The sequence below is a fragment of the Pinus tabuliformis genome, chromosome J, assembly GCF_031772625.1.
Source record: "Pinus tabuliformis cultivar Carrire ecotype Pingquan chromosome J, CPIR1, whole genome shotgun sequence".
In the NCBI taxonomy this organism is placed as follows: domain Eukaryota; kingdom Viridiplantae; phylum Streptophyta; class Pinopsida; order Pinales; family Pinaceae; genus Pinus; species Pinus tabuliformis.
Window position 1 is genome coordinate 1,573,358,745 of NC_142295.1, and position 27,499 is coordinate 1,573,386,243.

The 27,499-nt window shown below is 39.1% G+C and overlaps 1 protein-coding gene across 1 annotated transcript in view; it reads left to right on the forward strand.

The window, feature by feature from the left end:
- The first annotated feature begins 5,531 nt into the window (after positions 1 to 5,531).
- The window catches only part of LOC149233497 (uncharacterized), a 149,294-nt gene continuing 127,326 nt past the window's right edge, over positions 5,532 to 27,499 (forward strand). The window contains exon 1 of the mRNA XM_089376752.1: positions 5,532 to 5,750. Coding sequence (XP_089232878.1) covers positions 5,632 to 5,750 — 119 coding nt within the window. The 5' untranslated portion in view covers positions 5,532 to 5,631. The remainder of the gene's footprint in view (positions 5,751 to 27,499) is intronic.

Here is a 27,499-nt window from a genome sequence, read left to right on the forward strand (position 1 = left end):
TTTATCTTTTCTGCAAGCCATGAGAAGCCAAACACCAACGTAGCTTCTCTAACAAAACTGGTTTCGTGAACATGTCTGCACAGTTTTCCTTTGTATGCACTTTTTCAAGAGAGACTCCCCTTTCAGTGATAACATGTCTTACAAAATGGTACTTTATAGGTATATGCTTTGATTTACTATGATAGGCCGGATTCTTAGCCAAATGAATTGCACTTTGACTATCACAAAATAACTTGATGTTGTCCTGCAACCAACCAAACTCACCAATCAAACCTTTCAACCAAACCGCTTCTTTGCAGGCATGCGAAGCAGCTATGTATTCTGCTTCAGTAGTGGATAAAGCAACAATAGTTTGTAGCTTTGACATCCAGCTAATAGCTCCACCTGCAAGAGTAAAGACATACCTTGAAGTTGACCTTCTCTTATCCAAATCACCTGCAAATTTGGAATCAACATATCCACAAACAAATTCACTACTTCTGTTATAAGTGATACAATAATCACTTGTGCCTCTCAAATACTGAAGCACCCATTTCACTGCTGACCATTGTTCTTTTCCTGGATTTGCCATATACCTGCTGACAACCCCAACTGCATGTGAAATATCTGGTCGAGTACAAACCATCGCATACATCAAACAACCTACTACATTGGCATATGGAATTCGAGACATATATTCCTTTTCTTCATTTGTATTAGGACATAAACTCGAAGAAAGCTTAAAATGGGAAGCTAAAGGGACTGAAGTAGGCTTCACATTGTTCATACCAAACCTCAAGAGTATTTTCTCAATATACTTCTGTTGTGATAGCCACAGCTTACCATTGCTCCTGTCTCTGAAAATCTCCATGCCCGAAATTTGTCTTGCTGCTCCTAGATCTTTCATATCAAATGTCCTAGCCATCTGAGCCTTTAACCTGTTGATCTTTGTTATTCTTTTGCTTGCTAAAAGCATATCATCAACATACAACACTAAGATAATGAACATGCCATTACTTAATTTCTTAAAGTAAACACAATGATCATATTTACTTCTTATATAATTTTGACTCAACATGAAATAATCAAATTTCTTGTACCATTGTCGAGGCGACTGCTTCAGACCATACAATGACTTCTTGAACCTGCAGACAAATTTCTTGTTGCGATCTTGAACAAACCCTTCCGGTTGTTCCATGTAAATCTCCTCATCTAAATCTCCATGTAAAAATGCAATTTTAACATCTAGTTGTTGTAATTCTAAATCAAGTAAGGCAACTAATGCTAATAAAATCCGAATTGAAACAATTTTTACAACTGGTGAAAATATCTCATGAAAATCAATGCCTTCTTTCTGAGAAAAACCTTTTGTGACCAGCCTTGCTTTGTACCTGTCCACTGTATCATCAACACCCCTTTTCAATTTGTAAACCCATTTACATCCCACAGTTTTTCTGCCTTTAGGAAGTTCTACCAGATCCCATGTGCCATTCTTGTCTAATGCCATCATCTCGTCCTTCATAGCTTCTTTCCACTTTTCACTTTTAGAACCTTCTACAACTTTCTGATAGCACAAAGGTTCATCATCGTTAGCATTTAAAGCAACTGAAGTAACATAATCATCATACCTTCTAGGAGGACGTTTAATTCTCGTGGACCTCCTCAAAGATGTTTCTAGTACTTCCACAATTTGCTGATTATTATCTGTAGGAATTTCTTCATGATCTGCATCTGAAACATGTTCATGATCTACATCTGAAACTTGTTCATAATCTCCATCTGAAACCTGTTCATGACTTACATCTGAACCATGTTCATCTTAATCATCATCAGTGTTTGAACTGGTTTCAAACTAAATGTGTTGAAGCTTAGATACATTATCCTGTTTCAATTTATCATCTACATATGAACTTTCAAGTGAGGATTCATTAAATTTAACATCTCTATTAATGATGATCTTGTGAGTAGTAGGATCCCACAATCTGTATCCCTTAGTCCCATCACCATATCCAAAAAAGATATATCTTTTTTATTTATCATCTAATTTAGAACACTGATGTTTTGGAACTAAAGCATATGCATCACAACCAAAAACTTTCAGTTTAGAATAATCACAAGGATGACCTTTCCATACCTCTTGAGGAATTTTGCATCCTATTGCAGTTGATGGTGATCGATTTATCAAATAGCAAGTTGTAGCAACCGCTTTTGTCCACAGTTCCTTCTGCATATTGGCGTTACTCAGCATACTTCTTGCTCTCTCTAAAAGAGTCATGTTCATGCGTTCAGCAACTCCATTTTACTGAGGAGTATATTCAGTGGTTTTATGTCTTTCGATCCCAACGTCCTTGCAATAATTATCAAATTCCTTTGAAGTAAACTCACTTCCATTGTCAGTTCTTAAACATTTAATGGTTCTTCTAGTGATGTTCTCAACTAATGCTCTAAATTGTTTGAAAACTGTAAACACATCAAACTTCTTCTTTAAAATGTAGACCCACACTTTCCTAGAGAAATCATCAATAAAAGATACAAAATATGACGAACCTCCATATGAGGTTGCAGGAGACGGACCCCAAACATCAGAATGGATATAATCAAGGATTCCTTTACTAGTATGTTTTCCTGTTTGAAACTTTTGCTTGCTTTGTTTCCCAAACAGACAATGTTTGCAGAAATCTAACTTGACAGACTTTAGATTAGGAAGTAACCTACGATCAGATAAAATCTTTAATCCTTTTTCGCTCATATGGCCCAACCTTTGATGCCATAAACGAATAGAATTATTGTCATTTTCAGACACAGTAGAAACATGATCTGACTTTGTTCTTCCTTCTAACTGAAAAAGATTTCCAACCTTCTTAGCTTTCATTACTAGTAAAATTCCTTTATAAACTTTCATTACTCCACCTTGAATAGAGGTTTTATATCCATTAGTGTCTAGTACTCCTAATGAAATGAGGTTTTTCCTTAATTCAGGTACATGTCTTACATCAGTTAAAATTTTATTTGTCCCATCAAACATTTTCAGCTGAACAGTTCCAATTCCCACAATGTTGCATGTGACATCATTTCCCATGTAAACTACTCCATCATTGATTGGTTTATAAGTTTTAAACCATTCCCTATGAATACACATGTGATTTGATGCACCAGAATCTAACAGCCAATGTTGATCATGACTAGACAAATCAACTGATAACACTTCATCACTCATACCTGTCTTGGATGCCGAACCTGTATCTGTGGTGTTTGCCTCTTTCTTCTCTGTCATAGAGTCTTCTTTGGATGCTTGCTGTCTCTTCCAACAGTCCTTCTTCAAATGTCCCGATTTGCCACAAAACCAGCACTTTACCTTACTCTTCTTCCCTTTCGATTTTGAACGCGAGTCGTTGTGCTTACCGGAGCGTCTTTCTCTAGAACGACCTCTAGCCATCATTGCTTCTGATGTAGAGGTTTCTGAATTTGACCTCTTCCTTGTCTCTTCGGACAACAAAGCTCCAACAACATCATCAAATTCAATGGTTTCTGATGAACTAAGACTTATAGAAGTAACAAAATGATCCCATGACTCGGGCAACGAGCACAATAAAGTTATAGCTTTATCTTCTGATTCAAATGTTACTTTTGTACTTTCTAATTGCACCAGGAGAGTATTAAAGACATTTAAATGATCAGCAATAGTTGTACCTTCTTTCATGCGCGGAATGTACAATTGTCGCTTCAGAAGAATCCTATTGGTCAAGGATTTTGTCATGTACAGCTTCTCCAGCTTCGTCAACAAACCAGCAGCAGTTTTCTCTGACACGATGTTAAACAAAACATCATCCGCCAAACACAGTCGAATACCGCTCAGAGCTCTTCCATCCAATTCATTCCATTCATCATCTGTCATGGTGTAAGGTTGTTTGGATTTTCCCAACAGTGCCTTCGCCACGCCTTGTTGCACAAGCAGATCATGCATCTTCACTTTCCAGATTTCGAAGTTATTTTTGCCATTGAACTTCTCGATCTCAAAACGAGCACTTTGAGTTTTTGCCATGTTGTATCAAACAAAATCTCCAATTCCAAATTAAAAAATGCCTCTATCGTACTGTGTAACCACGATTTGAAAAGAAAACAAAAAAACTGTAGGTTTACCAGAGAGAAAAATTGTCGGTCTCTCCTTGACAGCGGAAAAGCCGTGCCTAAAATACAATCCACTGCCTGGCGCTCCTTTGACAGCTGATGATCTGCGCTAGAACAAAATCCGTTTAAGTGACAGAAAATTGGCGCGCTTAAACCCGTCGATTCCGCGCCAATCGGGATAATGGAGCTCTGGCGCGAGTAATAAACTCATATTCGTGCCAATTGGCGCTTCTGTTCCAAAATAAAACGCGCCAACCCGTTCACTTTCAGAAATTTGCGCCAATGTCTCTGCCGAAACCACGCCAATCGCCAAAAACTCCACCTTCAGCAGCTCTGTCACACGCACCAGCTCCACAACCAGAGACCTGTAGGTTATGGGCCCTCCACGCTTCCGCTGTGCCGCTTTGATACCACTTGTTAGACCAAACAAGGCGCAGGGAAATAAAACCTAAACAAATATACACAACACATTAAAAAACACAAAAACATAACACACAGATTTAACGTGGTTCACCCAACCAATATGGGCTACGTCCACCAGAACAGAGGCATCGACAATCTTATTATTCAAAGGAGATTACAACAATTCTAGTTCTTCACACATACTCTCAGCTCACCCTATTTTTTCTACGCACCCCTATCCTCAACGGATTTACATTTCCTTTATAGCTGGAGTATAAAACTGAATCATAAATTCCCTCACAACAAATATAGGATGCACTAACTTCTCAAAAAATATTGGAGCTAATATAACAACTAATCCTATTATTGTCACATACATGAGATTTTTCCTAAATTAATTAAAATAGAAAATCTCAACATTGTAGCAATGATCTGATTCTTCAACTTGTCCTCACGATGAATCACACTTGTTGGTTTGAAACGCATCGACAAATATTCTATCATGTGATTTACGCCAAAAAACTTTTCTCAATCTTGATTTGGATCACAAAAGCCTCAATTCACCGATTTTTTTTCCATGATACCAAAAAATGAAAACCATATATTGTATCATAATAAAACAATAAAACATAAAGAATAGTATAAGCAACCCAATGATGCTTGAACGAATTTTAAACTTGTTCGTACAGACTACAGACCATTCCATGATACCAAAAAATGAAAACCATATATTGTATCATAATAAAACATAAAGAATAGTATAAGCAACCCAATGATGCTTGAACGAATTTTAAACTTGTTCGTACAGACTACAGACCATGCTTTTCGTTTCTTGATTTTAAAGGAAGAGCGAGTCAATCGAGGGAAAGGCCTTCCGAATACAAAAAGTTAGAAGGAAGGAGTAAATTGAAACACATTTCATTCCATATGTTTGTATATATAATCATGGAGCCCGCGAAGCTCTTCATGTGGTGTGTATCTCATGTGACCTAGAGCATTTGTGTGGATGACGTGACCCGGGAACTAGTTAGCAGGCCAGATCTCAGAGAGACCCGAGTGCGCTTGTGGGTTTGAAATTGAGTTAGGATTGTAGACAGACGAGACAGCAGCAGAAGAAGCAGAATGGCATATGGGCGTCACCATGTATGGTCATTGATGCTATTATTATCATCTACATGTTGGCTGGGATGCTCGTCCACTCTTTCACAGCACGGAGGAGAAGGCTCCTATGATCACCGAGCGTAAGTGATCCCTTACTAACGTTGATAATAATAGCTTAGCTCATCTTAGATCCTATCCAGTTGTTTCTCATTAAATTTATTTCTTAAGATGATCCAATGCCACTCATAGAATAGAATACATACTACACTGATATGGATTCCAATCTTAGTTTAAGTTCAGCCCATTTTGATGGTCGATGATGATCCAATGGAAGATTAAAAGATCCAATTTGACTATTGTACTGCTCTTTAACGATTTGGATGTTTTGGGTTTAGTTGTTGGTTTTGATCATTCAGGCTGTAAGAAGAATCCTGGTAGTGTATATTTGCAGAGACATATGTATAGATGGGTATGTTGTTAAGTTGATTAGATGAGCGAATATGTCTTTAATTTGGGTATCTTCTGCATTCAATTTTCATATCATATCAATGGATCGAAATTACCCATTATATTTCAACTTTTCTGTGTGTACTCCATTGTAGATGTTACCTTGAATTTATTGAAATGCTAACTCGTCCAGGTCCTCCTCTTTCATAGGGCAAGGGGTTGTAGTGGGAAATGAAGACATTCAGAGATCTTGGATTGAGAAACCAAATAAGCTGAAACTGTCTTTTGTGAAGCCATGATTCATGAAAGTGCTTTGTAGATTTGCTATAAATCCTCGCACTTTTTTCTTTGATAGAAGAATGTAAGAAAAAGTCTGCCAAGGACGATCACATGTTGGTCTGAAAGTTGTCTCTCGGGATTTAAGGATGAAATAAACTCTGTATGTATTGACAATCAAAATCAATCAAGGAATTGTGGGACAATCCGAGTACCCATGGTCATCATAAACCTGATCTATCAATTTTACGTTAAAAGTATATTTGAAAGTTGTTGCTAGCACATTCAATGCTGCGCTACTTTTCTAGTGTTGTATATTGTGAAATCAAGAATTATCCAGTGCAAACTTTTTTTTGGGTCTTTCTCTGTTTAAAAATGGAAGGTAAATGGGATAGACATGGGAGTAAGGGCTTTAGATGGAGACAAAATAGCATCAATGAAATTCTCATGCAATGAGTAAAATTTTAAAAATAACTCAGATTTGCAGGGGAGACAAAATAGCATCAATGAAATTCTCATGCAATGAGTAAAATTTTAAAAATAACTCAGATTTGCAGGGCTTCCTCCAGTTAGAGTTAGTAGTGGGCAGCGTCCACTCATCTTTCTCTGAAATCAACAGTCCAGTGTCAACAATTGAGGACTGTTTGATAAATTCTCTCAGTAGCTATGCAGACTCACTTTCAACACCTCAGTATCCTTACTATGAGATAGAGTGAAGTGATTATAGGATCTAAAATAGGGATTTTTTTTAATCTCATGAACTATATCATTTATTTTCCTGCAAATAACCTAGCAACGATGCATTTTTTTATTATCTATTATCAAGGAATCTGAAATTCAATTGAAGTTCAGTATAACTAATCAGTGTGCAATCTGATTTTCTTCTCTTTTGATTTTGTTTTTTCAAAATGTATTCTCCATGAAGTTTCATTTGGAATACACCTTCCTACAAATGGCTTTGTCTGCAAATGATCCAGTTGACAGTGTTTTTGAAGTGAACAAAATTCGTTTTTTTGGTTAAATACTCCAAGAAAACTTGAATATAAAGATCTCCATTGAGATTCAAGAATATATATTATAAAGTATGAATAAGATGATGATATTTATATTCCAAGTCTTCTGGAGTATTTAATAAAAACGAATTTTGTTCACTTCATTTGGTATGAGAGCTTCTTCTGATCCAGCCTTTAGCCATCAATCTGTCGTCAACTGTGTTGCAGTAGTGATTCTAATGTTTGGCTATCAATTTTGGAGTTTCTCCAACTTGCTATTAAGCCTTTGGCCATTAAAAAAATAGAGAAGTTAATATATATATATATATATATATATAAAGAAAGTCAAATAGATATAAAAATAAAGTATAACAAAAAAAACGGTCATACCTGGTTGACTACAGACCATTGGCATAACCCTCTGACCACATCGCAGCCACCAAAGAGCCATAGCTCTGCTGCACAACTTCGAACCCGACATTTGATAACCGACCAACACTGGTGCCAATACCGTCTTCAACTACCATCATTTGCATCGACCGCCGACGAAGGCACAACCCTCACAAACCGGAAATAGAGACGCTGCATACACTGTCACCACTATCGATTCAACTCAACGCGGTCATTCTAGTGGTCATTTGTCTAGCGTCCTACCTGCTCCCATCAAGCCACTGTGACCGTGCCGTATTCAATTCCCACGACCGGTTGTCATCACCACTGCATACTCTGCCATCGAATTCTTGCCGCCGACGATCTTTCCCTCTGTCATCATCGTGAATTCTACATTTGCATCCTTGTTGCCGCCTACGTCTCTCGTCCCCCACCGCATCTTCCTTTCTGCATCTTCCTGTCCGCTTGGCCACCATTCCCGTTGCTGCGGCTCCACACCCCCACGTTTTCCCTTGCATCCATCCGGTACCCACCGACCGCAGCCACCTGTAGCATAGTGGTCCGACCAGGCTTGGCTCCCACTCTGCTCCCCCAGTCAACATTCCGTCCGCCGGAATCCACTCAACGTACGCCAGTTTCACCCTGGTTAAAAAAATCTATTCAGGGTTAACACTGACTTATAGTTAAAGATTATATATATATATATATATATAAAAGTTAGTTAAATTAATTATTTGGATCCTATAAATTAATTAATTAAGTTAGAAAAAAAATTATTAAAAGGGTGAACCAGAAAGAGAAGAGAAGTAGAATTTAAAAAAAGAGAGAAAAAGAAAAAGGGTGTTATATTAAAAATATATATATATATATATATATATATATATATATATTTAAAAAAAAAATGAAAAAAAGAATAACAATAAATACAAAAAAGAGAGAAAATAAGGGAGTTGTCTATAACGCGACTTTTTGAAAGCCTTTCCGGCGGATTTTTCCGGTCGAAATCCGGCAAGAATTATTGGAATCGCAAGTTTGATAGCTAGTTTCTGCACAATGAAAGCGTCCCAGGGGTTTTTCAGGGTGCTGAATCCAAATATGCAGTTAAAAAACCATTTTAACTGCAAGAAATCAAGATTTGACCTCAATTTCTTCGCCGGATTCCGTCACCGGAATCTTCAAAAAGTCGCATTATAGACAACTCCGAAAATAAGTGGAAAAAAATAAAATAAAATAAAAATATCGAACTTCCAAGTAATGAACAAAAAATAGATATAAAACATTTAATTACAATACTTAATCAACAACGTGCTAAGGAGAGAAAGAGAATGGAATCCCTATTCCAAGTTGAACATCCACCATCATCATTCCTGCAGAATAATGTAATCCAGTGTACCGAGAATGGCAAAATAGCCAAAAGTCAACAAAACAAGAAAGCCTTAGAACACGAACATAAAGATTTTGTGGAGAATGGAATCCCTATTCCAAGTTGAACGTCCACCATCATCACTCCTGCAGAATAATGTAATCCAGTGTACCGAGAATGGCAAAATAGCCAAAAGTCAACAAAACAAGAAAGCCTTAGAACACGAACATAAAGATTTTGTGGATATGCATTACAAATAAATAATGGAAAAGGACGAAGAAATTTCTCGTCTCAAGGACCACGTCGAAAAATTACTTGCACAAGTGAAAAAGACTAACGTCACAAAAAAAAAGTCGAGAAACACTTATTAGAACAAGAAGAGGAAACTTTCCGTTTAAAAAACCTTAATAAAAATTTATTAGAACCAATCAGTCGAATTAAAAGTCTAATTTTTTATAGGTTAAAGAATAAAGCAAATTAGTTATCATATCAACAATTCTTAAGGGAATATAATCTACTCCTATTTCAATAAAACAAATTGCATAAATAAATAGAGATTATATGCTGAGATAAAGAAAAGCGGAGATTATAAGTTGAATCGTTACAAGTATAGAATTATAAAGGTGAAAAAGTGAGGAAGTGAAGTAATTAATTTGTATAAAGAACTTTGTTTGCTTCCGTTTTCAAGTTTTGAAGAGTGGTTGATTTCTTTGAATCTGAATAAGAGCCAACATTAGAACCGTGGTGTCATTTGTACAATCTTGTTGTATGAGTTATTGTAAAAAGTTAATACAGTCGCTAATGTCACTTTTCCTATATATAGATGTAGATATAAAACAAAGAGTCCTTTATTTTTTAATTGAAACCTAAAATTCTGTCATTATATGAATTATTACGGGCATTTCATTGTTGACTTTGTATTCTACTATGAAATAAAGATCTCTACCAGCCAATGATGTTGATAATGCGATGAAGACTTGCAACCAGATTTTACATCAGGATTAATGAATAGCACAAATAACAGATTTTTTTTTTCAAACGCGTCTATCCAACCATGCCTATGTCGTGAAAAAGGAATTTTTTGGGAGGTATATGCTGGGTGATACTAGATCACTGATCACTATTGAAGACTGTCAGATTTTGTCTTTTATAGGCATCACCATGGTGTCTGTTTTACTAATCATTGCAATGTGATGGCTTCTACGAGTCTTTATATTGCAAAACAGTGGTGGGTTACCAATTAAGTTTATTCGGTTCAGGGATCTTTTATAGTGTTGGGAAAATGACTATTTTTTAACAGGAATCCTGAAGTACTGTGAAAGTCTCTGGATCAGACAATTTGTCCTGTAACCCCTGCTGTTGCCCACCTTGTCTTTGTATCTCTCTGGTTCTGACCTGATTGGCATTGTGTGTCTCTGTTGTAGGATGTATTGCACCCATGCGTTGAATCTGAATTGTGGGAAAGAGTGTTAAAATATGATATCTGAACAATGTTATCAGACTTGGCCGAGTCAAACTAGTTTTTGGAGAAAAACATTCTGAGCTGGCTGTCGAATCAGCGTGACTAGGTCTGGTCAACATGAAATTCGTTAGTTGGCCAAGTCTGTTTCAGCCTGCCAGCAGGTCCAAGGCCTGGAGAAAATTAGAGAAAAAATTCATAACCCAACTACACCCTAATTCTGCCTCGGTAAAGGCCCCCCACCCATCACTCCTCATTTCGACTTTTTGGAGCTGGAGGTTAGATGATGGAGGAAACAGAAGGAAAATCAAAGGAATGGAGAACTTGAAACCTTGAAGGCATAACAAAATCTTGACCCCCTACAGTTTGGTCACCATTCTGCTGGACCTTGCAATGGAGGTGGCGATTTGGCACTATGGAATGAAATTAAATCTTTGGCATCAATAGTGGAAGAACTACAAATGAGCAACTACAACAACCCAGTACCATCGAGGACCTAGAGTTTAGGTTGGGAAGGATGAATTGGACAATCAACAACTCAGAACATAAGGTCAAGCAATCCCAATCATGGAACTGCACCTTGAAAAGTTTGAGTGGGGAAATTAGCACCTTATGAAACACAAAACAGTCTCAAGAAGAATACTCCTTGTTACAACAATATCTAGCACTCATAATGTGTAAAAGTCCCGAGCACAAGGTGTTAGTTTGTGTAACAAGGGAGGTAAACTCACTGTCAACACAATAGCACTTCCTCTCTTTAGGTTGGTTCCTCTCCAACTCAAGGGGGGCGCCTCTACAAAATCCTAAGTCTGATTAGTTCAAGTGTATCAATGTAGTGTTTTTGGATCAATGTGTTTGGTGTTGGAAATCTTATTAAGGTGTTTAAAAGAAAGTCTTGTGGAGGTTCCAAACAAAGTTTCAAGTCTTATTTAGGTAGCTTGCAATAGGTTCCTAGACTTGCTTGATATCTGAAACTTTAATGACATTGCAATGAAGTTAAGTAAACGCACAAGTAAAATAAAGTAAATGAAAGTACAATGCTCAAATACAATTCTACAAATAAATCTGTGTTCAAATTAGAATGCAATATGCAGAATTTAATCATTGAAACTTTCAAATGCAAATTTCAGAATGCTTTCCTTATGAATTGAGGCTAAATTATGTTCTTAAGATGCAAATTTTAGACCTCAAAAAATTATGGAAATTGAATTTTCTGCAATAAATCAATTGTTGGAAACAGCAATTAGTTTACTGCAGAAAATAATACGCAACTTCCAAAATGTTGGAATTGAGATTTTGCCTAATTATGATGCAATAAATAAGTGTCCTAGGGAAATGCAATGTTGACAATAAATTTCTGAATTGGAAGATGAAATCTATGAAACAGCAATCAGAAATTTTAAGTTTTAAATTTCCAGCAGGCAAAGAGATGGTTGTGATGGTTGTGATCTAGCTTATAATCCAAATTCAAGAATCCTTGGTATATATGCTAGCTGGAAAATCAAATCTCTGAACTAAGTTAAATGTTGGAAATGCACCAAACATAAGACAAAAGTCCAAGTAAAATTTCCAGCAAGCCTAATGGGTGATCTAGTCTAGTTTAGGATTAACAATTTAAGTTCATAGACTAAAACTATGGTTAGAAATTAAGAAATTTCTGAAATAGATAATAAATAGAAGTTAAAAATGACTTGAAACAGAAATGAAATTAATTTTCAACAAACTAATTATAACGAAAGTAATTTGAAAAATCTAAATTTAGATGGATGAGGGAGATAGACTACTGCCTAGCTAATCCTTGGTCTAATGGGTCTTTTAACTTTAGTCGCTGGGCCTAACCTAGTCTAGATGTAAGGGTTCTAAAGGTTGGGCTAAAGCATGCCACAAAGCTTCCTATTTGGCTGGAAATTAGAATATAATTCATGCAAGGAAATATTAAAGATGATCACTTCAGGAATTAAATTAAGTGATTTAATTCCATGGGTTTCTAGCCTAGTTACTACCATTTGTGAAAGCAACAAGAGTAGAAATTGCCTAAAGTATTTGAACAAAATAGAAAGGGTTAGAAAAGATCACACTTAGCTATACACCTTGAAGAATTTCTTACGTGATGTTCTTGATCCAATCCTTTGTATGCATCATAAATGCTCCAATCCAACACAATTTACTCAAAATATTGGCCTTACACAACATCAAAGGAAAATATACCCAAAATACCTTCCAAGAGAAAGAGTTCTACTATAGCTCACTCAACAACCCTTACAAATGATGGGAGCCTCTTATTATAGAGTTCAACGCTCAACTATCTCAAATAAAATAATTATATCTAAGTGATCATTTTGATGAGTCAAACAAATATTAAAATAATATTATAAGGCTTTGGGAATTGGTCATCAAATAATTTTTTCAACCCTTTCATGTGAGAGTTGAGAGACCTGCTTAGGAGAGACATCTCACAAATAATAATAAAAAAACAGTAAGAGAGGTGTGCCCTAAGGAGTGTTGCAAAGTGGCTGCAACCACCTCCCAAAATAGTAAGAGATATCTTCAATAAGTGCACCCTCCATGAATAACAAGAACCCTGTCAAATATGGATGTGCAAATAACTAGTAGTCTATCAAGGAAGGCATGCCACTCCTAAACTAGCAAGAGACCTAGTCCATGGAATAAATTAATGATATCAATGAGATCCCTACTCAATGCAAGTCTTGAAATGTTTGAAAAATCTTTTCAAAATAGTAAGGGAGCTTAAGTTCCAAGTCATACTATCATCAATGTGAAAACTGTTAGGATTCCAAGAAACTCTCCTAGGTTGTAGCTTGGAGATGCCTGGTAACATATAAATTCAACTATTGTTGCAGGTTTAATGGAAGGAATGATGGTTTGGTTCAAGCCAGATAATCACTTCTACTTTGTTTCACTCCAGACATGCGTGAACACCCCCAGACTACAAGGCTTTAGACCACCAATTGCTCACAGTTTGAGATATTAGGTGAATATGGAGAATACTAACCACACCAGCAGATACACAAGACCATGTGATGGCCAGCTGCAACTAGTAAAAAAGTCTGTAAATATAGTCTACTAATGCAAAGACAGGATGACAACTCTCCTGCATTAGCTAGAAAGAAACCTGGACTACCTATTCAATGATGCATACAAGATTCTAGCATAGAGATAAGATGACAGTTATCTAGTGTTAAACCTTAAAGATCAAGAACATAGCATATCAGGCACAACTTAGAACAGAGGGAAATGGAAAGTGAGCAGTTAACAGCAAAAGAAGCTTGTATTAGCTGAAAATGAAGACGAGACGCTGCAAGTGACAAAATATCTACAGTCTCTAGAAGTTGAACTTTACATCAAATGCCAACCCTGATTACATCTTGCTTCTGGGTATTTATAGATTTACATTGCAAGGGCACTTGGCCATTTAGGTATGGAGGGGTCATAATTGACCACCAACTGCATTTAACTGCCTGATGGAGTCTCTGAGTGTGTTTGCTTGCTTCAGTGAATGAATTTGATCTGCTCAGGTGTTGTGCTGTCCCTTTTGGCTGTTGGAGTGCTCGTACTAGTGGAGTCCATAACTGATAAATTCAGTTACAGGGTCGTGCTGCGTCCTTTTCCCTTTTGGCCATGTCTTCTATTAAATATGGTTGTTGGGAACTAACTGTGACTAGTACTGGCAAACTGGTTATCTCCTTCCTCGGGCAACAGAGTGGTCAAGGACGTGGAATGCATGGGCAAATAGTCAATCGGGATGAGAAGGAAGGATGATCGTCGGATCGAGGAAACGAACGGCGGAGATGGCTCGACGGAGGCTATAGGCCAAGGTGGGAGCGGGGTGAATTGGGGCCGTCAGATCTTCAGCAGACAAATCGGACAGTCATCGGGCTAAGGAGCTGCGCGGTCGTTTAACGGGCGCGGGTGGTTTGGATGGGCGGTAATGGTATTCATCGCACCGCTTTCGGGTCCTAAGCGGTAAAAGCCGGGAGTCGCGCGATTCCATTCAGCGATCGACACGTAGCAGCGGATGAGAGAGAAAAACCGCTCTCATCGCGCGCTATCGTTCGATTGAGTTGTGGGCGCGGAAAGAGCGAAAAGCGTCGGATCGTGGCAGAGAAGGATCTGACGGTGGAGAGTAATCAGACAGGTTACTTTATCAGGTGCGATGTGGGCCGTTAGATCGACGGGGGTTAATCAACGACAGGAAAAAGGCGCGATGGGTTTATGAGCGCGAGGGCATATGGGTGTGGTTCTATGACGGGATTGGGGTTTGCGCTCGAGGCTAATGTCAAAAGGGGCTTATTTTGCAGGGTTTAGCAGTAAAATAGAGGAATGGAGGGCGGAGAGAAAGCGGGATAGAAAGATAGAAGGGAAAAATGACCAAATATGAAACCTTGTTGAGCACCACCAAACAGACCAGATCTCTTCTGTCCTTGGAAAATCAGCATTGCATAGTAGAGCTAACAAAAACAAGGTGTGAAAAAAGTCATTTCATACCTGAAAGTTGACCTTATAGTGGAGCGTGTTACTACTTGTACTAGTACCCTTGTGAAAAGTCCCAATGTATGTGTTAACTAGGGAAACAAAATGGGAAATGCCCATTGTCACCTCAGTACAATTTCCCATTCACTTTAGGTCGGCTCCTAGAAGCCAAGGTGAATATCCTATTTGATTAAGTAGATCTCTTCAAGCTTATTTATGACCATATAAGCTTATGATTTAATTTAATGAAACCACAATATGTGTATGAAAATTAAACAATGTTCCACCAAGTTTCTTGGATGGGGGAGCACAGCGCGGGGAGACACATATAGGGGACATGTGGAAGCACCCCCGAAATTTAAGGGGAATTTAGGGTGGATGGGAGGACTCAAGGTCGCTAGCATATAGGTCCACATCGTTAAAAATATAAAAATAAAAATAATAATGATAAAATCCCAACAATAACAATTCATCCCATGCAAATTCATCATTGTGCAAAGCGAATAGTAAATAGTGATATAGTACTAAATTCAAATTTGTAAATGTGATAAACATGATTTAGATTTAGATTTAGAAATGGAATATATTGATTCATAAAGCATATACTAAGAAAAATAGTAGTTGCTAGAGTTTGAAATAGTAAATTGACATTACTCAAAGTAAAAAATATTAAAGACTGACAAGTCAAGGACTCAACTTGAGGTCATTAGTATCTAAAATAAAGACTCAAAAGTTAAAATTGAAAATTATCAATTGACAATGGACAATGGACATTGAAAATAAAATGAGCATCAAGGAATGAATGCGAATAAAAGGTGAATAAAAGTAAAAGCAAGGTAGGTTTTTTTCATATATTATTTTGTTTGTTTTTTTTTTTTTTTAATTTTTTATGCCTTACTAGACAAATTTTATGGGGATGCCTAGAAGCACCGATTTTCTAGGGGGGGCACCCATAAGTCCCCCTTTTCTAGGGGGAAATCTATAAGTTCCCCTTTTGTGGGGGGATGCTTAGAAGCACCCCTTTTATGGGGGAACACTTAGAAGCACCACTTTCTAGGGGAGACACTTAGAAATCCCCTTTCTAGGGAAACACGTTGCCCCTTGTGTTTCCCAAAAAAGGGGATGTGCGGAAATGTTTCCATTGGTTTCTCCCTATCCCAGTAGTGTGGGAAACGTAGGGGGTGTGTCCCTGTGGAACATTCTAATTAAAAGCAACATGATTTTAATAAGTGATAAAATGCTTTAAAGATGATCGGTTATAAACAATAGCATAAATCACCAATATATCCACTTGAGAACGAGGGTAGGAGCTAGTGGATGTGTGTGTGAAATCTAATTTAAAAGATAAACAATGTTGAACACTTTAGATTTGAATTTAGATAATTATCTCTCAACAAATAAAACTTCAAAGAGAGAAGAGCCACTTTTAAGCTACCTTTAAGGCACAAGAGTTAAACCAACTATAATAAATCAATGGTGCAATATGTGCTTTGATTACCAATTGATCATATGCTAAATAAAGGACAAAATCAAGGATGTCCTCAACTTCTAAGTCTCTTATATGATGAAATAATGCAAAAATTTCAGATTAGAAGCACATAAGAGACCATCCAAGGGAGAGACTTCAAGAGAGTATGCACTAAAAGCAAGACGTCTTGAATGATTTCACTCTGGAAAGAAATAATAAATATAACATGTAACAACAACCCAACAATTGTTAGAAACAAGCTCTAAAGATGTATAACAAAGAAATAAGCAAGAACTTGTAGAATAGATGGTGGATCCCCATAGGGTTTCCAATGTTAGCACTTGGAATTCGCTAATAAAATCTCCAAATGAAAGATAAATATTATTTCCCTTTGGCTGAAATCTGCTTTTCCTTTCCAACTGAAGGACTTTATTTTTCATAGCCTGGTTTTGCTGTTGGAGAGATTTACTCTGTTTTGAAAAATTTGCCTCCATTCTTTTTCATTGCATCGACGAGAATTGTAGCATCTTAGATGTTGATTCAATAGTACTCGCAGTATTCTTTTTAGGCTTCGTTTTGGATGAAGAAGGCCTAGAAGGGTTGAATGGTTTGACCTTAGATGATTACAAGTTCTCTTCTATCTTAGTAGCATACTCCTTGGCTGCCCCTAGAGTTGTTGGGGCCTTATCTCGCAACATGAAACCAGGTTGTCCCTCAAATGATTTGGTGTAATGGAGCAAGATCATGTCATTGTTTGGTTTCAAGTTGTCACGGAAATCTGCTATTAATTTGTCAAACCTATCATCAATTCCTTAATAGTTTCATTGTCCTTCTTCATCTCATAGAGTTGCATGAGTATTAAGATAATGTCCTTTCTAATTGCCCATTTCTTCATGAAAGCATCATGGAAAGCTTTCCAATCATTAATGCTATTATTAGGGAGACAATTGAACTAAGTTCTAGCATTTCCAACTAAGTCTAAAGAGAACAACTTCATGACCACGTCCTCTTCTTCATTTGATACATTGTGTTCACCTACTTCCTTGTAAAAATTCTCAAGGTGTGTTTCAGGCTTCAGCCTTAACTGTGTCATCACCAACAAACATGGGTAACCATTTCTCATATATTTTAGGTATATTGTGAGGATAACCCTTGATTTTGGACATGTCAAATGGTTTGTAAACAATCTTTACCCAAGGCTTAACACTTTACAGTAGCCTTTCAGACCCTGGAAAAGTCTATAGAAGAAGAAAGAAAGATGTTTCCCACACTTCCTCTGTTAGTATTCCTATGAATCCAAGTCCTTTTGTGAGCCAAACTCAAACAGTCATCATATGCGATAAGCCTTGGGTAAGGAATGTTTACAAACGACTTGACATGTCTAGGGTTAGGGGCAATGTTGCACAAAGCAGGGATGCGGAAGCGTCATTTCCCAAAAATCTAGAAAGAGAAGTGTCTCAGAAGTGTCTATTATATATATATATATATATATTTATTTATTTATATTTTTTTGCATTTATGTTAAAAAAACATCAAAATACCAAATTAGTTGTAGAAGATATGGAAGCATGCATATTTGTACATAAATCAAGATAGATATATTAAAGATTAATTATTCGAGCATCAACCATTTAGATGCATCAACCATCTAGAATCTAGATTCTTCTCCTCTTGTCTAGCCTTTGCCTCTACCTCTATTGTCCAGGGATATTAGTCAAGATTGCCCAATTTTGATCAAACTACCTAATCCAAGCCTTAAAATATGGTAGAAAAAGCTTAACATGCTTGATCGATGATTTTGACTTGATTGAAAGGTAATTTTTTTCTAAGGGCGTGACAAAGGAGTTCAACAATTAACACCACCAACACCAGGGTACATATAGGGCTTGGTGCTCTTGATTAAATGCTAATCACATACCCTCATACATGATATAATCTAATGAAATGCCACAATCCCATTGATCCTTAATTCCTGAAAACTGTTAAGTCTGCCGAATTTTGAATATGATATGAAATTCTATTTTCTCTGTAGAAATTTCTTTTTTCCCACCCCGGTTTTCAGTTTCTCCTTATTTCTCCCATGTAGTTAAATGCCCATTCCCATAACCATACATTTAACAGACTGAAAAAATAAATATTGTTGAAAACACAAATTCTGGAAATTTTTTAGAATGCTGGAAATTGTAGAATTAAAAATCAGCGACCAAAAACAGCCATTAAAACACTGATATTTTTGGTCAACTTGACCCTGGAAAAACCCCCTACAACTCTTGGGGAAAACCAGTTTGAGAGCTCTTCTTTATTTCTGAAAATTGTCTTTTTAGAGTGAGAATTATTCAGAAAAAAATCAGCAAACAAATTTACAACTTATCTCCTTTCCCGTGCCTCACAGCAATCTGGAAATTACAGCAAACAGGACAACAATAAATGTTGTACGGCCTCCGTTTTGTGTGCAGAAAAATCAGCAAACTGCTCCTCGATTTTTGTGCAAAAATCTGCCTTTCACTATGTGCTGAATCAGTTGTACAAATCTGCTCAACTGCTGCCTTGGAATGTGTGCCAAGCTGCTGTCTCCTCCTCCCTGCTCAGAAATCTCTCTTGCTCTCTTGCTCTCCTTCTCCCAATCTGCTCATGAAAGAATGAATGACCTTTTCCTCCTTTTCCTCCTTTAATATAACTTCAAGTGACTTTTGGGTGATCCAAGTGACTTTTGGGTGATCTCTAAATCCAATGGCTGAAATAGATTAAGATCAATGACTGAGATTAAATGCTCATTTAAATCTCACTTTCTATTTTTTAACTCACCCCACTTTAATAAAGACCCACTTAGTCATTTATTTCCAAAGTCACTTTTCCTTTCTAATTTTTCATTGACTTTATAAAAGTCACTTTAAAATTAGACTTAATAACTTTATCACTTAAAGTCACTTTTAAATTAGATTTAACTTTATAAAATTATAGTCACTTTAGGAGAAAAATTAAATTCTTTTGGACACTTTTCCCTAGGCCAAAGATCAAATCCTAAGGGAACCACCTATCCTCCGGTACCAAATTTCAACACTCCCTCTTACCGAGGAAGGTGTTCCTCACCACACCCATCTTGTCTCTGAAGTAGACATGCTTGCCCCGTGGTAAGGCTTTGGTAAGGATATCTGCAACCTGCTCATCAGTGGAAATATACTCAAGCTTCACAGCTCCCTTCTGAACATAGTCTCTGATGAAATGATATCTGATCCCGATATGCTTTGACCTGTCATGAAATACTGGATTCTCCGTGAGTTTAATGCAACTCTGATTATCACAGTAAATCACTGAAGGTCTCAACGGCTGACCAAATAAGCCAAACAACATCTTGCGAAGCCAGATAGCCTCACAACTAGCTAGACTGGCTGCCATATACTCTGCTTCCGCTGAACTCAGTGCTACTGACTGCTGCTTCCGGCTGAACCATGACACTACTGCTGAACCCAACCCAAAACAACACCCTGAAGTGCTCTTCCTATCAGAAGCACAACCTGCCCAATCAGAATCAGTGTACCCTGCCAATCTCACTCCATCTCCCTGCCTGTAGTCCAGACCATAATCCACTGTCCCCTGCAAGTACCGCAGAATGTGTTTTGCAGCCACCCAGTGAAGCTTCCTAGGCTCACACATAAACTGACTCATCGTGTTGACTGCAAAACAGATATCTCGTCTAGTGTTGACCAAATACATCAAGGAACCAATCAGCTGCCTGTACAATGTGGAATCCACCAACTCGGAATCCGAAGCATGAAGCTTCTTCCAATTGGTGATCATCGGTGTCGACATGGGTCTACAATCCTCCATGTGGAATCTGCTAAGGATGTCCACAATATACTTCCCCTGCCCCAGGAAGAAATGCCCCTCCTCCTGCCACACCTCTAAACCCAAAAAGTAATGCATCAAGCCGATGTCCTTCATCTCAAACTCCGCTGCAAGATCTCTCTTGCAGTGCTCTATGAGTCTCTCTGCACCTGTAATGACCAAGTCATCCACATACAGCACCAGAATGAGAGGCTCCTCACCAATCACAATAAAGTAAAGGTTCGGATCTGCCTCACTCTTTGTGAAACTCATCCCCTGCAAGTATGCATCTATCCTGGAGTACCAAGCTCTAGGAGCTTGCTTCAGGCCATAAAGGGCCTTCTTCAATCTGCACACATGGGACTCCTTCCCATGCACCTCAAAACCCTGTGGCTGCTCAATGTACACCTCCTCCTGTATGAAGCCATTGAGAAATGCGGTTTTCACATCCATCTGGTGGATCTTCCAACCCATCTCTGCTGCTATCGATATAATGGAGCGGATCGAAGTATATCGAGCCAGGGGAGCGAAGGTCTCCTCATAATCAACTCCCTCTACCTGGGAGAACCCTCTAGCCACAAACCTTGCTTTGAATTTCTCAATGCTGCCATCTGCAACATGCTTTACCTTGTAAAGCCATCTGGAAGTAACCACGGATTTTCCCTCAGGCCTCGGCACCACCTCCCAAACATCATTCTTCATGATAGAAGAATACTCCTCCTGCATGGCCTCTCTCCAGACCTGCTGGCTAGCTGCCTCCTCATAGCTAGAAGGCTCAGAGTCAAGGATGCTGGTAACCATCGCCATATAACTACAAAACCTCTCAGGTGGTCTACTCTCTCTGACCGGTCTCTTCAGCTCAGCAACAGATGTGGCATCTCTCAAGGTGTCCTGAAGCCACTTGGGCTTCCTCTTCCCTGAGCGCACTTCTCCCACCGGAGAATGAAACTCCTCCTCATCATCATCAGTAGCCTGAACTCCTGACTGTCTGTCTGCTGTCCTCCTGCCTGCACCTGAACCTGTAGAAGTTGCGGTACCGTGTGAACTGTCCATCAGTGGACTCCCTAGTGAATTGCTCTGCATGCTGCTCGGAGCACCACCCCTCTGGCTCGGTGAGCCATTGCTCACTGACGAACCTGACATCCCCATAGATGTACCTCCGGATCCTCCTGATCCCTGCCCACTGGATCCCTGCGACTGACTCAACTGCTGCTAAGGGTCTGGCTGATCCAGATACTCTAACTCCCGTGACCTCCTAAAGGCCCTGTCCTCCTCGAACTTCACATCCCGTCTGACAACAACTCTCCTCTGTGCAGGAATGTAAATCCGAAAGGCCTTTGAGGTCTCACTGTAGCCCACAAAGATACTCTTCTCTGCGGTGGGCTCTAGTTTGGTCCTCTTCTCCTTGGGTATATAGGAGTATGTAATGCATCCAAAGATATGAAGATGACCAATATCATGCTTCTTCCCAGAGAAAGCCTCCTCCGGAGTCATGTGCCCCAAGGCACGATGCGGACTCCTGTTCTGCAAGTAAACAGCTGTGTTGCAGGCCTCTGCCCACAAGAACAATGGCAACCCCTGATCATGTAACATGGCTTTGGCAGCCCCTATGATGGATCTGTTCTTCCTCTCTGCAACCCTGTTCTGCTGGGGGTTGTAAGGAACAGTGAACTCCCTCCTAATGCCTGCCTCCGCACAATAGTCAACAAACTCTCCAAGGGTGTACTCTCCTCCATTGTCCGATCTTAAGGACTTGATCTTTCGACCTGTTTGAGTCTCCACAAGAGCTCTGAACTCCTGAAACCGCTTGAAGACCTCACTCTTGGTCTTCAAAAAATAAATCCAGGTCCTCCTGGAGTGATCATCAATGAATAAAACATAGTACTCATATCCACTCAAGGAAACATGAGACATCCGACCGCTCACATCGGAATGAATCAAATCAAGTATCCCCGTCGCTCTGCTGTCACTGCTGGGAAAAGGGGATTTGGCAAACTTGCCCATCGCACAACCTCTGCAAGTATCAAAGTGATCAGTACTGAAATCTGGCACACCTGTAGTGATCTCCCGCAATGTCCTCAAGGCTCCATGATACATATGTCCCATCCTGCGATGCCAAATCTCACACAGCTCAGAACTACTAGCTCTGTTGTCGGTACTACTGCTCATTGCCAAAAGGGGCTGAAATGCAAACTTGTACACCTTTGCATGGCGTACACCTACCACTCTAGCTGAATCAGCTGGAGTGCCCCTGGGATACATCAACACCTGTCCTCCCCTGAACAGTACCTCATATCCTCTGTCCTCCAAAGTTGAGACGGATATGAGGTTCTTCCTCATCCCTGGCACATAAAGAACCTCTGACACCTTCAAGGGAGGTTTGGACTCCCTCTGAAATGTCACTGTCCCCACCCCGACTGCTCTAACAACTCTGTCATCACCGAGTACTACCTCAATATCAGTGCCACTCTCTGAAAGCTCTGAGAAGTACTCACGGACTCCTGTCATATGACGTGAAGCCCCATTGTCCACATACCAGATACCTGAAGATGCTCCGCTAATCGAGGGAAAAGCATGCTCCCTCTGAACCTGTGTGGCAGGTGATCCTGCACTAGAGGACTCACACGTAGTGAACGCAAACTCTCGGTCAAAACGACCAGCAAAGTCCTCAATCTCTGCTGAAGCTGCCACGTCCTGGTTCTTCCCCTTCTTCTTCTTCTTCTCCGGACACACAACTGCATAGTGTCCCATCTTTTGACAATTCCAACACTTCACCTTGGAATAGTCCTTCTGTGTGTTCCCCTGTTTACCTTTACCTTTGCCTTTGCCCCCACCACTGCTTGTGGAAGCCTGCTTCTTCCCTTTGCCTTTCTTGCCTCCTGCCACCAGTGCTACATCCTCATCCTGCTCAACTGGCTTGGCTGCCCCAAGCTGACCTTTCCTGATCTCTGTCTGAATGCAATCATCCCAAAACCTCTCCCATGTGGGAAGGGTCTCACGTGCACAAACCCCATCAGCAAAGTTCAACCATGAACGGGGGAGGCCATTCACTGCAATCCGCACCAACTCAGTGGGTGGAATGGCCTCTCCAATCGCTGCCAACTCATCTCTCACATTGGTAATCTTTGTGAGATATCCAGCTGCACTATCATTCCCCATCTTAATGTTCTTCAGCTTCTCCTTCAGGACCATCTTCCGGTTCTCATTGGTACTCTGGTAGAGATTGGACAATGTTGTCCACATCTCATGGGCATTGCTCTTTCCTCTCACATGAGGAATGCAATGGTCTTTGATTCCGTCTAGAATCAGCCTCTTACCCTTATTGTTCTTCTTTTTATACTCAGCCAACTGAGTAACATCAGTGGGCACAACAACAGGGTTCTGTGCGGTATGCACCATGATATCCCAGACTTCTGCCTCCTCAAAGATACTCTGCATTCTCTCCTTCCAAACACTGTAATTTGTATGCCCATCCAACCTATCCTCCACCCTCAATCCCAATGACATTCTGCTGTCCTAAAACTGAAAAAATAGCACTGTTGTAGTAAAGATAAAACTGTTGTTTATGAAAAAATCAGCTTGCTGGAATTTTCTGAGTGAAAAATCAGCAACTGTAATTTTTCCTTTTGCTATCCCAAACTGCCCTTCAGCACTCAAGCTCCGATACCATGTAGAAATTTCTTTTTTCCCACCCCGGTTTTCAGTTTCTCCTTATTTCTCCAATGTAGTTAAATGTCTATTCCCATAACCATACATTTAATAGACTGAAAAAATAAATATTGCTGAAAACACAAATTCTGGAAATTTTTCAGAATGCTGGAAATTGCAGAATTAAAAATCAGCAATCAAAAACAGCCATTAAAACACTGATATTTTTGGTCAACTTGACCCTGGAAAAACCCCCTACAACTCTTGGGGAAAACCAGTTTGAGAGTTCTTCTTTATTTATGAAAATTGCCTTTTTACAGTGAGAATTATTCAGAAAAAAATCAGCAAACAAATTTACAACTTATCTCCTTTCCCGTGCCTCACAGCAATCTGGAAATTACAGCAAACAGGACAGCAATAAATGTTGTACGACCTCCGTTTTGTGTGCAGAAAAATCAGCAAACTGCTCCTCGATTTTTGTGCAAAAATCTGTCTTTCACTATGTGCTGAATCAGTTGTACAAATCTGCTCAACTGCTGCCTTGGAATGTGTGCCAAGCTGCTGTCTCCTTCTCCTCCCTGCTCAGAAATCTCTCTTGCTCTCTTGCTCTCCTTCTCCCAATCTGCTCATGAAAGAATGAATGACCTTTTCCTCCTTTTCCTCCTTTAATATAACTCCAAGTGACTTTTGGGTGATCCAAGTGACTTTTGGGTGATCTCTAAATCCAATGGCTGAAATAGATTTAGATCAATGGCTGAGATTAAATGCTCATTTAAATCTCACTTTCTATTTTTTAATTCACCCCACTTTAATAAAGACCCACTTAGTCATTTATTTCCAAAGTCACTTTTCCTTTCTAATTTTTCATTGACTTTATAAAAGTCACTTTAAAATTAGACTTAATAACTTTATCACTTAAAGTCACTTTTAAATTAGATTTAACTTTATAAAATTATAGTCACTTTAGGAGAAAAATTAAATTCTTTTGGACACTTTTCCCTAGGCCAAAGATCAAAGCCTAAGGGAACCACCTGTCCTCCGGTACCAAATTTCAACATTCTCCATATGAAGTCCGATGTGGCTAGAACCACTCTCAAACATTCTGAGTCATTTCATGGTAATGTTAAAAATTTAAGTGAAAGGATGAAAATGAAAAATAAAGGAGAATGTCAAGAATTTAAAATTACCATGAGGGAGCATCTAGGAAGCATCTAAGGAGCACCTTGGGAGTGTCCGAGAAGCCCCAACGCAACTTAAGTCAAAGAAAAAATAAAAAAATACTTAGAACCCTGTGGAACCGCCTGTCTCCCTTCAGATCTGTGCTCGATCCGTCGCGGATCTGGGGAGGATATGTCGTTGGATCCGTGGTTCGGAAATCCAGAACCGCGGATTGAGCCGACACAGTTCTGAATTTCCTGGAATTGCCTTTGCCGACCCGATCTGTGGTTTCGAAATTCCAAACTGTGAATCCGACAACAGATTCCTCACGGATCCGTACGGGACGCGATTCCTGGTTTGGATCCTTGGGCCTAGGGGGCGTTTCGTGCAACACTGGTTAGGGGTTATCCTCTCAATATGCCTAAAAAATATGAGAAATGGTTACCAAAGTTTGCTAGTGATGACACAGTTAAGGCTGAAACACACCTTGAGAATTTTTACAAGGAAGTAGGCGAACATGATGTGTCAAATGAAGAAGAGGATGTGGTCATGAAGTTGTTCTCTTTAAGCTTAGTTGGAAACACTAGAACTTGGTTCAATGGTCTCCTTGATAATAGCATTAATGATTGGAATGCTTTCCATGATGCATTCATTAATAAATAGGCAGTTAGAAAGGACACTATCTTAATACTCACACAACTCTATGAGATGAAGAAGAAGGTCAACGAAACTATTAAGGAATTTGATGATAGGTTTGACAAATTAATAGTAGATTTCCATGACAACTTGAAACCAAACAATGACATAATCTTGCTCCATTACACCAAAGAATTTGAGGGACAACCTGGTTCCCTGTTGCGAGACAAGGCCCCAACAACTCTAGGGGCAACCAAGGAGTATGCTGCTAAGATAGAAGAGAACTTACAATCATCTAAGGTTGAACCATTCAACCCTTCTAGGCCTTCTTCATCCAAAAGTAAGGCTGAAAAGAATACTGCTAGTACTAGTGAATCAACATCTGAGATGATACAATTTTTGGTCGATGCAATGAAAAGAATGGAGGCAAATTTTTGAAAACAGAATGAATCCCTCCAACAGTAAAACCAGGCTTCCTTCAGTTGGAAAAGCAAAGCAGATTTCTGCCAATGGGAAAACAGAAAAACCTAAGCGATAACAGTGCTCAAAGTAGAAAGTCATCTTGGGATTGAGACCCTTGGGGGGGGTTGTGAATCCAAGTGAACTGAATATACTTCTTGTAAATGTATTCTTTGGTTTTACTGTTCAATTGCTGCCTAGTGTGTAGAAGCTGATCGAGTGTGTCTAAGGAGTAACAAGGAGGCCTCAGTGAACCAGCAATGCTTCCATCCCAAGGAGTTATGTAGAAGCAATATTCTTGAAAAGCAAAGAGCCAAGAAGGGCTTCCTCCCCCTCCTTGAGGTTGAGTCCCCCAACGTTCGAGTCCTATGGAGGAAAGAAACAAGTCTGAAGATAGTTTTGAGGTGGAGAGGATGGGCTTCATCCTTTCGCTGGATGCAGGCTTGAGGAGCTGTCCATTTGTAACAGATCATAAATTGTAGTAGGAGTGTTTGGACTCTTTGAATTCTAGCCTAGTCAGAGGACAACAAGGTAGGCCCTTGAATCTGAGAACCATAAAGGATAATAGGTCTGATGATCATGTCCAAGAGGTGCGTCTTGGATGAGATGGCCTGAAAGTGTTGCCTCTCAAGCATGGAAAGTGAACCATATCCCTTGTTGAACGGGGGCTGAAAAGTATCCCTCAAACTAAATTGTGTGCTTGATAACTGCATGCCAAATATGTGTAAGTCGTGGTTATCTGAATCTCAGTCCCGTAGAAGGAGAAGTGGTAATATGACAAAGAGCCCTTGGACACATTGAAGATCATGACCTTAATTTTACTAGGGTGAACCACCAACTGTCTAAGATCAACGATCACAGAATCTGGCCATGGTGTCTATTTTTTTTAAGCCCTTAGGAGAGGAAGCTATGAGGACCACCACACCAACAAAAAGGAGAGAATAAGTCAGGACATGATGCAGAAGACAACCATCACGCCATTTATTTTCTCCCAGAGAAAAGATTCCAGCTCGCTGCTCATCTATGTTGACTCCTTGAGAAGTCCTTTTCTCTATTCAAAATATGGAATAACTTTTTCAATTTTGTCCTTTATAGGGAAAAGCAATTATTTTCTTTTTATAATCTGTAGCTTCTAGACTTGCAAGAAATTTAGTCTAGCACATTCAATTGATCAAACTTTGTTGAGTTCTTGCCATAAATGCAACATTATCACCATATAGCAGTAATTTTATGATAAAAACATTAGTAAGAACACCATTCCGTCCTTTCCTTATCAG